Here is a 12,551-nt window from a genome sequence, read left to right as displayed (position 1 = left end):
GACTCGTTGGCGTGTCTAACTGTTCATGGAATTCGTAGCATGCACCTCCAAGACCACATCCCAAATGAACCAATTTTTCTCCGCTCGGCTGCTTTTATAGTCCATATTTCAGCAGCATATAGAAAAATGTAGCGAACCAAACTCCTGACAAGCTTTATCTTGGTGTTGTTGCTCACACCCCGGTCTTAACAGATTTTGTCTAGCTTAGATATGGCAGTTTTGGAAAGGCGATACGATGACTGATCTTTTTCCCAAGTTCCTTCATTGCTAATTTGAGAACGAAAGAATAGAAATTCAATAAATAATATTATTTTTGCATAAGTTTTGAGCTTTATCTTTGCGTTATTACTCACACCCTTGTCTTTCCAAATTTTCCAAAGTATTTCAAAATCAATTTGAAAAGGAAATTTGGAAATCGTTCTCTTCGAATGTATAAGACCAAACATCTCATCCCTGATTTTATTTGATTTATGTAGTTTGTACTAAATTGTTTTTCCGTGGGGATTTACTTGTGGGGTTTTAGGACCATCCTTTTAATTAAAAACATTTTACGTTCTCAGAGAATCAATTTATTTTTCGGCAGACAAAGTTTTCTTTGTATTGTAAATTTATTGGGAGACAGATAGTTTTGTACGTGGCCTTGCGGACTTTTCACGTCGTTAGTCCGTTTATTGCTTGCTCGTAACGTCGCCTCGTGATTGTTATAGTACGGTAAAGTTTAATAAACGTCAGACGATGTTCGACCTTATGGTGCGGGGGTGAGATGAAAAGAATTATGTCCCATGTTCACGGTACAAGTAATACCATACTTGCTACTGTACTTAGCGCAGTTGGGGGTATCTGACGTTATTCAGTATTTACATATTCTGCTGGCTCCGATTCAGATGATTCTTAACGCCCAATATACGATAAATCGCAAAATATTTTTTATAAAATCCAGGTAACATTTGACGTAATTGATTATTTTGCTTAAAACACTTTTGTATTGTAAAAAAAGTTTTTCTTCGAAATAAATATATGGTTTAGAAAAGAAAAGAGTTATTGAAAAGCAAGGAGTTAAAAATATATACACAAATATACAACTCCAATATAAATATATTCTCCAAAAAATGTGCGCGAAAACACGTCTAGTTCTTAACGCGGCTTATTAAAAAATTATATTCAAATACACAAATAATCCTTTTGAGTTTCTAAAATAAACGAGACCTAGTTGAAATGTCAAAAGTGTAGAAATATCCTATCAGTGGTAAAACCCAGATTTGTGACCAAGGATTTGGATACGCCAAAAATGTTGTTATGTTTAATGCTTCAAGACTAGCTTTTAAGAACAACTCAAAAAACTTTGTGTCGGGTTATGGTCCCGTGGTTAGTGTTGCGGACTCTTAAGTCAGAGCTTCTCGGTTCGAATCCATTCTACACTACAATGTGATTCTTATTTCTAATAATAAGCCATTTAGGCTCACAGAAATAGTGTGAAATTGAAAATTTTGTGTAAATAATAAAAACACAAAAATTTATCTTTTTATAAAAAAAATACATACAACAAATGTTATTTTGTTATGCTCCACTTAGGCTGTTAAGATACCAAGTACTTAAAGGGTAAATGATATCTTCTTGAGAATCCCTAAAAAGGTTCTTTGCTATTAAGGACCACTTGGGAATTTCTGAGTTCTGTGGACAAATTATAAACAAACAATCTCTTATGAAGATGAAATTATTTTGTTTAGACCTTTATAGATCTACTAACAAGGTCTTTTCGTTTCTTTTTATTTAGCCGTCTGCTTTTCAGGCCATAAGAAATATTTATCCAAGAAAAAAAAATCTTTACAAAGAAATCAGCACGACTGGAGTTGAGGGGACGGTAATACGGCACAGAGCGACAACTTGTACAAGATTTTGAAAATTATTCAAAATTCATTAAATTTCATTACAATTCCGCTATATAATAGGAAATATTACAAAATACTATCCATTTAGATAGAACTACATATTATAAATAGAATTACATATTTATGTTGTTATATTTAACTACATGTCGCTCACTCCTTTCAAGAACGTCATAAATCAAAAATCGTCAATTTTCAGTTGTGCATGTTTTCGGAATGCCTAAAAAATGTAGTATATCCCAGCAAAAGCGGCATATTTTTAACTTAATATTTACCCGCTTAAGGGCAGAATGTGTTATTTTTGCATTTTGAAGAAAAGGTATTGTTTAATTATTTTTTTAAATAAACTAAATATTTTACAAATGGAGAAAAAACCTTCAGATTTTATCTAAAAAGATCTGTTGCACAGTAAAAAGTTCAGTAAGTGGCTTGATATTTATTTTTTATACATTGTATTATATTTTTAAACTTTAAAAACGTTCTCCTGATAAATCAAGTTTTTTGATTTATGACGCTCTTGAAAGGAGTGAGCGATATGGTATTTCTCCGATTCGCCTTGAACATACATACCCCTTTTGTGCCTAGTGCGTTGGTATGGCAAGCAATTTATTTATTACATATGATATTTTATTTTTTTTACCCATACAAAGAAATTTTAATGAAGAAGATTTTCGATGGTTGATACGAGAGGTTTTTCTTAAGACCCATTTTTTGATTAAATACCTACTTTGAATCAAACATGTTTTAAGCAAAGACAAATATGGATTTAAATATAAAAACTTGATTTTTCAATGTTTTTTTCACAAAATGTTGATTTGTGCATTATTTACCATTTTAAATGAAGACCAATTGTCAAGTACCTTTGGAAATTTTGATGGTTTAATTCTATCTTAGAGCAGAGACATTATTTTTGTGTGTCCCAAAAACAAGTGCTTCTTCATTAAAAATTCTTAAGTGTCTTAGGATAATGTTTATCAAATTTTTTAATAATAAAACACATTTATAAGACTGCTTTTGAGTTTCTTTATGTGAACAAGGTAAGTTTTAAAAATAGATTCTATACATATGAAAATACAAACTTTTGGAAAATAGTTTGTATTTTATATTGATGTGAAAATCTGTACTTTTAGAAACTTGTGTATGCATAAATAAACTCAAAAGGGTTTTATTTTTATATTCAACTATTTTTCTTCACGCAATTTTTTTAGCTTTTCTGCTTAGTTAAGTGTGGCGAAAATGGCAAATAAAACAAGTCACGGCTTCCGCGTGTAATTATTTTTTTAATTCATAACTTTATTCCGATAAGTTCATTCCAAATGCATAAGTAATATGTGAAAATGTTTTTAAAATAGACTTACTCCATAGATTAATAAATAAAGCTCAAAGCTTCCGAAAGCTTCCGATTTTTAGCACACGCCCTTCCATGTCAGGTTAAGTGGGTATAAAAGCATAATGTCCAGATTATAGTACGCAGTAAACTCATGTACTCCTGGTATTTACGTCTCCCTTATATCGTTTAGGGGTAACTGAAGCGTTATGTCGGTTTCCTGCTCTTTAATTTAAATCAAACTTTTGCAGAATTATCTTTTGGGAGCTATTCAGAACTATTTTATCACACAAACAAGAAATAAGGAACGAAAACTTCTTTTGTTATTATTTATTTAAATAATTTGTCCCTTTTTTTAGAGAAATATTTGTGATTTTAGTGTGTAGTAGATTTTAGTGTGTAGTAACTAGGTACTCACCGACATTTTTGTCTGCTGATTTCGAGACGTTTAAGATTTATATTGACAAAAAATATTTTATTTCGTATTAACAGGTTTTATTATTAATTGTCAGCATATTTTACATATTTACTTCAATATTTCATTTAATATCTTGACTTTATGTTTATTTTTCGTTCGATTGTTTTAGGGAGACCTCGTCCAAGTTAAAAATCTACCATCAGTTGGGACCTTTGAACTAAAAGGAAAAGCCATGGATTGTTTAGTTCTTACCCATGGTCTTCGACATGAGAACCTCAATCCTTTAATTGGTATGTTTATAAACAACAGTTAAACAAACATTACTTCGTTATCATTTCGGAAAGATTACAAAAGGTTGAGCTGTTTCTAATATTGGTTTAAATTTCCAGGATGCCTCACAGAACCAACGAGACCTGCGTTAGTCCACGAACATTGCAGTAGAGGGTCCTTAGAAGACATCCTGATGATGGATGAGATCAAATTAGACTGGAGTTTTAGGCTCAGTCTTCTAACTGATCTTGTTAGGGTAAGACTTTTGATTTGAATTTTGATAACATTATTAATGTATAAATTTTAACTCATTCGAATTTTACGATTCCGTAAAATGTTCAGTGTTTCATAAAGTTTCTATCGCCAAAAAACTCTGAGAACCACTGATCATGCTTTTAGTCCAATACGAAACCAAAAAGGTGAGGCTTTACTTTGTTATATAAAAAAAAGATTTTTGATAACAAAGTGTGATTTTAAATTATAAAATTCACTTAAGAATTATATTATGTATGTCTTAGATGCGTATTTCACAGAAATTTTTAAATGGTCTGAAATGACCAATGTATTAATTTACTAACAACTGACTGATGCATATTTGGAATAGATGGTTGTAAAAATATATAAAAAGACACCGCAGGAACTCTATAAAAATGACCACACTTTTTACTAGCATCTGATGATTTAATTATTGATTTTTGCATTTTTGTTTGATTACAGGGAATGAGGTATCTTCATTCTACGCCTCTCAAAGTCCACGGGAATTTGACTTCGAGAAATTGCGTCATAGATGCCAGATGGGTGTTGAAAATTACAGATTATGGCTTGCCTCTGTTTTACGAGGCCCAGGGTATACCAGCGCCGGCTAAAAATGCACGCGGTGAGTTCATAACATAAATTTGAAACCGTAAATTTGAAATTTAATCAGCAACACCTTAAAGGAACGCGAAATTGGTACAAGCATAAAATTGAGATCGTAAATTTCAGCACTTGTTCATTGTTCTCCAAACTCTTTAAAATTCTCCCTTAGGTACCTGTTATACAGCAAATATTACAATATTTATTTAAAAAAAAAAAAATATTGTAATATAATTCTAAGTAATAAATTAACAAAATTACTGATAAAAATAATTTTAAAATGTACAATCATTTTAACAGTAATAAAAAATGAACTTTGTTTTTATCTATGTACTTTTAGATTTGCTATTTTATTCCAACTAGTTTGAGGAAATACTTTGACTTTTCGGGGATAAAAACACAAATACAAGGTATTTGTCGAAACCAGTATAAATAAAAGTACCAAAAATGAAAGTTAATACAAACAACGTTAGTGTTTTATTAATTTTATAAAGTTTTTGAATTGTGGCACAAAGTATCAGCAAAAATACAGATAGACATAAGTTTGTTGAATATGAAGAAGAATATAGAATGGTGAACGATACTCAAATGTATAAAGTGATCGCTTAAGCCGGACAAATACCCTGTCGTAAGCCCTTCCATCTTCTTTCATATAAAGAGGAACGATAGATTTTTCATATCAAGTAAAGACACCGTTAATAAGAATATGGAAATCTGGGTATTTAACAAGGCTTATGACCTATCATAGGCTGGTTAAGTGATCATTTTACAAACGTGTACATTCACCATTCTTTCCATGATTGACATCCACACTACTCAAAATTTTGGAACTCCTACATATATCATAAATTTCATGACGCTCCATGCTTGGGTTCGTTCACTAGAGCCATCTATAGTTGGTTTAAGGAAGCTTTATAGAACAGAGACTCTTTTATTTAGACGTATGCAAGAACAAGGATTCGGACACCCAAACTTGTTGTGAAGTACTAATGTATTCTGTCGGTAGCTTTAAATCAGTTTTAAAACGAAGGTTTTTTTTATCAGATCTTCTGTGGACTGCACCAGAACTGCTGAGGCACTGTGGACTAAGGAGACGTGGTACCCAACCAGGAGATGTATACTCATTTGGCATCATCATGCAAGAAGTAGTGGTCCGAGGGGAACCGTTCTGCATGCTGGCTTTATCAGCTGAAGGTAACCATGGTCATAAGAATTAACTCCGTTAACCTATGAAAATCGCGTTGTGTTTTTAATGAGGGCTAAAGTTAATCTGTTTGTTTTAGAAATCATAGAGAAAGTAAAGAAGCCTCCTCCCCTTATACGGCCTTCCGTGTCCAAGGGAGCTGCTCCGCCTGAAGCCATCCACATCATGCGGCAGTGCTGGACCGAACAACCGGAGATGAGGCCAGACTTCACGCAAGTTCACGATCTCTTCAGGAAGCTGAATCATGGACGGTGAGTTCCTTAGATTTCATTGCTTTATAATTAATACTTTAATATTCAAGCAATATTTTACTTTGATGTTAGTATTTTTTTTAATTTTACTTTTAAAAAAAATGTTGGTAAGGTTAGTTAGTATACGAGCATAAGCACTCATCGAAATTTCAAAATCGTTAACTGGTTTCGTGACGTACCGACCCGTCTCTTCGTCAGTACAATCAGCATGCAAACATTACTACACGTCACTTCCATAGTACTATTCATACTCTTATAACTATGAAAAATCACATGCGTTTTTGGTCTACCTGAAGACTGACTTGGACTAAGAATTGTATAACAACATGCGCTAAAAGGCGAAGTCTGATATACACTCATTATGTTAGTCGAAATAGGTCGGGATTTCATGGCTTGAAAGGAGTAGACGTGGGCATTTTATTGTTTCTGAAAACTATGCTGTGTTTTGAGAACTTCATCGCATTTTGAGATTTTTTAATATTATTTGAGTGTCCTGTTTTGAGTTATGTGTATAATTTAAGTTTTACTTTATTCCGAGAATTTAGCTGTATTTTGAGAACATTCTCTATTTTGAGAGATTTAATGTATAATATTATGCTTTACAAATGGTTAAATGTCAAAACCGGTATAAAATACATATATTTTTTTTCAGGAAAGTTAATTTCGTAGACACGATGTTCCAGATGTTGGAAAAGTACAGTAATAATTTAGAAGAACTCATCAGAGAGAGGACGGAACAGTTGGACATGGAGAAGAAAAAAACTGAACAACTACTGAACAGAATGCTACCAAGGTAAGAAAACCCATGATACAAATAAATTAAATTATGTAATTATCAGAAATATTAAAGAAAAGTTACAAAAAAGTGCCACATCTTATTAGTAAAAACGCAATGTGACTGACTGAAAGCTATTTTGAGTTACTTGCGTATAATCTCGTATTTGATTCATGTTCTCATTTGAATTTGGGATTTTATACACTTTATATTTTTCCATTATCATCATTCTTCTATCCAACAATATTTATTTATTGGAAAACCAACAGAATATTTACAAAAAATAACAAAATATAATAAAATAAAATATATAAAATTTCAATTACAGGTTTTTACTTAAAGTAATCTAAAAAAAACTGTCATGTACAATGAATAAGTATAACTATACTTACATTTCTATTTCAAATAATCAAAAAGTCAAATATACATCAACAATATTTCTCTTAAACGTTTTAAAAAAAATATAATTTATGTCTATTTCATTAAACATAACATTGCACATATCGCAGGCACGATAAAAATGATCATTCTTCCATTCCATCCATGGATGGTTATTTTTTTTACTTAAGTCCCGAATAATTAATAGTGTTTTGACAACTTTGCTGTATTTTGAGAACTTTATTGTATTACGAGATTTTTACTGCAATTCGAAAACTTTTCCGACCCATTTTCTTATTTGAATTTGGAAAATGACCACATATTTCACACAGTTTTATCAACTTCCAGTTTTCCCCAAAAATAAAAAAAAATTAATACGAGTATACCAATACATTGATAAAACTCTTGTATTATGGCTAAATATCACTCAGGCTATGCCATAAGTATTTTTAGGTGATGTAATGGGGACCATACACATTATTTTCTTAATATTATAAATAAGTTCCTTTATTTACTATTTAGTGTATTTTTCACAGTCTGGGTACATTACGATATCGATTATCATAAACTTATATATTTTAATTCATTTCATAAATTAATTCGGCAGTCACTTTGTAGTAATATCCTTATATTTTTTCAATTAATTTTACTCAGCAAATACCACTTTTTCTTAATAAAGAAAATCATAAAATATGAAACAATAGTAAATGTATATTAAAAATATGACAATGACTAAAGCCTTCCCCTTATTGTCTTTTTTCTCACTGATAAATAAAGGAACAGCTCCCAGCCCCACTTTATCATTCAACGTCTCAAGGACATCACTATAAAATTTACAGCTTCATATATAGTGTTTAAAAATGATGCTGTATGCATCAAAACATATGTTACAATAGATTTAAAGCTAGATTTAAAGCTATTAGATTTAAAACTATTACAATAGATTTAAAGCTATACAATCGGCAGCAAGATCAAGATATACAAAACTTGTGTCCGACCCATCATGACGTATGGAATCGAAAGTAGAGCAGACACCGCTGCCACAAAAAACACGCTTAGAGTGTCAGAAATGAAGACTCTGAGAAGCATAACAGGCAAGAGTCTTCGAGATAGATTGAGAAATGCCAAGATCAGGGAAATATGCGAAATCGAAGATGTCGTTAGGTGGGGAAGGCAACGAAGAAGACAATGGTATGCGCATGTGAGGAGAATGGAACCATCCAGACTCCCCCACATCGCATTGTACGGCCAACCCCATGGTAGACGACTCCCGGGCAGACCACCAAAGAGATGGGCCGATAGCTGGGAATCGACGTCGCAGGAGGCTAATCCCTCTTAAAAACAGGCCGTAAGGCCTACAATAAGAAGAAGAAGAAGAAGAAGAAGAAGATTTAAAGCTGTATTAAAAGCTGTATTTACCAAGCAAAACTTAATTTATTTTAATTAAGTTAACGCCCTGAACGTTAGCTATAATTGACAATGCTAGCCCTAGTGAAGTGAGCGGACTACATTGTGCTCGCTCGGTACGAATTTTATTGGAATACTTTGAAAATGCCTAAGGACACGAGTATGTGGTCCTTTTCGTCTGCTGTGAGCATAAATGGCAGGAATGCTCCATCCTCTTTATCAACATAAATCTACCCATAACATTCATACTTCGAGAATGTTCCGGCAAGAAGAAAGATGGACACGCTGGTCAGAAAATATTAATGAAAATATCTAAAATTTATAAAACTATCAAATTGAAATAACTTCATTTGACTTGATGAATACCAACATTTTATTCATTGTTTCGGCATTTACTTTGTGGTAAGACATGTAAAAATGATAAGGAAACACTTGTTTTTATACCACTTTAGTTTATTAAAGACTACTAGTTTTGGGAGCTAATCTTCCATCGTCAGGCCTGAATAATAACTGAAAAATAATAAATAATTATTATTCAGACCTGACGATGAAAGTTTAGCTTCCGAAACTAGTAGTCATCAATAAACTCAAGTGGTATAAAAACAAGTATTTCCTTAATCATTTTAATACGAACTTTTCTCAAATCTATTGTACCATATATGTATGATGCGTTCCGCATCATATATATATGGTACCGCATCAAACATATATGGACCGTCATAGGCTTGTTTAAGTGATCACTCTACACATTTGTAAAATTCACCAACTCTACCAATGATTGGCAACCAAATTCTTGGAAGTTCTATAAATATGATCCAATTTCGAAACATTTTACTTGAGTCACTAGAATTTCACTAGAGACATCTATTTGTGAGATAAAAGAAGCTTTTTATTGAGCAGAAACTCTTTCATTTGAATGTGAGGTCGTAAGCCCCATAAATGCCGAGACTTCCATTTTCTTCTTTATTTATGTTGATATGTCAAAAATAACGATTACACTGCGCAGGGACTGAAAATAAAATAAAGTAGTAAAATGAATCAGCTAATTTGAAAGTACAAGCGAGTTTCGCAAAAGGGTGTTTATTTATTTGAATAATACATTCAGAACATTTTTATCCCTTAAAGAAAGTACCCCCCACCCCTCGAACAATATTTGGTTTACAGACATAGCGTAGATACATCCACCGCACAAATTTCCAAATACTTTGTTTTACTATTTGTAGGGAATTGTGTTTTACGTCTCACTGCTGTATTCTAGAATTTTGGAAAGGATTCAATTCAGATTCATACCGGGGAGAAAATACAAACAAAATTCACAGCTTATACGAAATTAATTTGTAAATGCCATCTTTTTTATCCTATTTGGAAACAAGTGTATGTATTATCTTTATAAAATAAAATAACATTGTTTTTAACCACTTTTTTAAGGGTACTTTTTTTTCTCCAACCCGTTTCGACTAGAACCTTTATCATTATCCGGGTTAAACATGTACACGTCTAACCCTGATAATGACAAGGTTTTTGGAGAAAAACATACCAATGAAAAACTGGTTGAAAACAGTGTTATTTTATTTTATAAAGTTTATAAATGTGCCACAAAGTACCTGCGGTAAACATTCAAGAAAACAAAAGAAATCGAGAGATTATTATCGATATCTTAGCCTAGATGAAGATGTTTATCGGGAAAAAAAAATGGTAGTCTGAACATTTACTGGGTTTACGACCTGTCATTGGCTGATTTGATTGATCACTTTATACACTGCGTAATCACGATTGACAAGCAAATTTAACTTTTTTTATGTTGTACATATTTTTTTTGATCGCTTTTATAGGGTAGTGACATGCGTTTGGGTAACATGCTAGAGGTCCCGGGTTTGTTTCCTAAAGTGGTCAAAACAAATAGAAATGTTTTTTCACTCTTTATAATATTTCTGTATTATATAAAGTGAAAATGTTCACAACATTTTAGGTATGTCCAAATATTTGTTCACAAATCTGGGTTTCCTAAACTTAGGAGTTATTTTTACATTTTTTGACATCCCTACATAGATGAAGAAAACGATGGAAGTCTCAATCCAACATAAATGGCTGTTGTGAACTCATACGTACTGTGTAATGAGATTAATTATAAATCTAAGAGTTCCAAAAATTTAAGTAATGTGGTTGTTAATCATGGATATAGAATGGTGAATGTCGTACTTGCGTAAAGTGATCACTTAACCAGCCTATGATAGGTCATAAGCCCTGTAAATATCCATATTATTCTTCATGTTGAGATGTCAAAAAACGTAAACATATATCCTAATTAGAGAAAATCTAGATTTACTTAAATATTTTAAATATTTGGACACACTCAAAATGTTGTAAACATTTTAGTATTCTTTGTGTTGATAATGTACGGCTAATAATTGGAGCTCTGCCAATACTAGAATTGTTTCCCAACAATTTCAACAAACAAATTAATGTAACCATGTATTATTGACTTTTTGTACATCAAGTTACCTAAGCATACTAATGAATATTAGTTTGAATATGGGTTTATAAGGGTATGATCCACCCTTAATAGCCGTCGTAATGTACATATTAATTGATCAATTTATAACCCAGCTGTGATTTAGGGCGTATCTAACATATTTTGTAGCTTTTTGTAGCGAAAAGGATTTCGGACTACTTATTAGCATTACGGATTGGGTATAAACTTGATTTACGAACTAATCTAACACATTCGGCAGACTTTTCTACTGATTAGAAGCTTATAATTTATTTCCACCACTTCTAAATCATACAAAGTAAACTTTGATATAAATTTCTGAATCGAATATAAATAATAGGTTTTCAATTTAAATTTCACTTCGAAAATATCCCTATTTCTTGAAATTTATTATGACACGTGTTTTGATGCATTCCGCATCATTTTTAAAGATTGCATATGAAGCTCTAAATTTTATTAGATTTATTGTATAAATATAAGAAACGGATTTTAAAAAATAGTGATATTTACCAGTGAACTTAAAATAAAAAGAAATGGGTAGATTTTAAAAGTTTAATCACGTCTTAACACAGAGTGAATGGCAAACCAAAAATAACATAAATTACATAAATATCATAAAACTAACTAACTTACTAACCGTCACGCCGCTTCTCTGCAAGGGTAGGCATAGAGAATAGAACGCCACACCACTCTGTCTTTGCAAACATTCTTCGCCTCTTCCAAGTTCATGCATCTCCTCATACATACCCGCCGATTATTTTGACTCCTAACATAACCGCTTTCAAGTATTTGGCATACCTGATCGTGCCAAGTTTTTCTTTGTCTTTCTCTGCTCTTTTTCCCAACTACATTGGCCTCTTAAATTTGTTTTACCGCCTTTCCTCACTCATTCGTTCCACATGTCCAAACCATCTCAACACACCTTTCTTAATAAATAACATTAACAAAATATATATATATATATATATATATATATATATATATATATATATATATATATATATATATATATATATATATATATATGTATTTTTTACTAACATAAATTTTATACATTTATTTCAATTACAATTTTAAACATATTGAAGACATTTTTTTTGCAGAAACCCACCCACCAAGCCAAGCCACCTTGTGTGTCTATTATCGGTGGAGTTTTTTTTAAATACATTTTTATTGGTTTTAACGATTTTCACCTAATATACACACAAAAAAGAGAAAAAAATTGACAATAAAACATTCCTTTATTTTGCCTTTGTTCAATACTTTATTTTGACCTCTAACACCCGTCG

The 12,551-nt window shown here is 31.8% G+C and overlaps 1 protein-coding gene across 1 annotated transcript in view; it reads left to right on the top strand.

Annotated features, from left to right (window-relative positions):
• LOC148303107 (uncharacterized) overlaps positions 1-12,551 on the top strand; it is a 155,840-nt gene that overhangs the window by 122,555 nt on the left and 20,734 nt on the right. Inside the window, exons 8-13 of the mRNA XM_088270433.1 lie at positions 3,801-3,921; positions 4,021-4,157; positions 4,619-4,778; positions 5,801-5,950; positions 6,040-6,211; positions 6,864-7,004. Coding sequence (XP_088126559.1) covers positions 3,801-3,921; positions 4,021-4,157; positions 4,619-4,778; positions 5,801-5,950; positions 6,040-6,211; positions 6,864-7,004 — 881 coding nt within the window. The remainder of the gene's footprint in view (positions 1-3,800; positions 3,922-4,020; positions 4,158-4,618; positions 4,779-5,800; positions 5,951-6,039; positions 6,212-6,863; positions 7,005-12,551) is intronic.

Source organism: Brachycentrus maculatus, unplaced genomic scaffold (assembly GCF_059751285.1).
Source record: "Brachycentrus maculatus isolate JH-2025_06_01 unplaced genomic scaffold, ASM5975128v1 h1tg000386l, whole genome shotgun sequence".
Classification (NCBI taxonomy): domain Eukaryota; kingdom Metazoa; phylum Arthropoda; class Insecta; order Trichoptera; family Brachycentridae; genus Brachycentrus; species Brachycentrus maculatus.
Note: the sequence above shows the minus strand (reverse complement) of the source record. Positions and strands in the feature narration are given on the sequence as shown.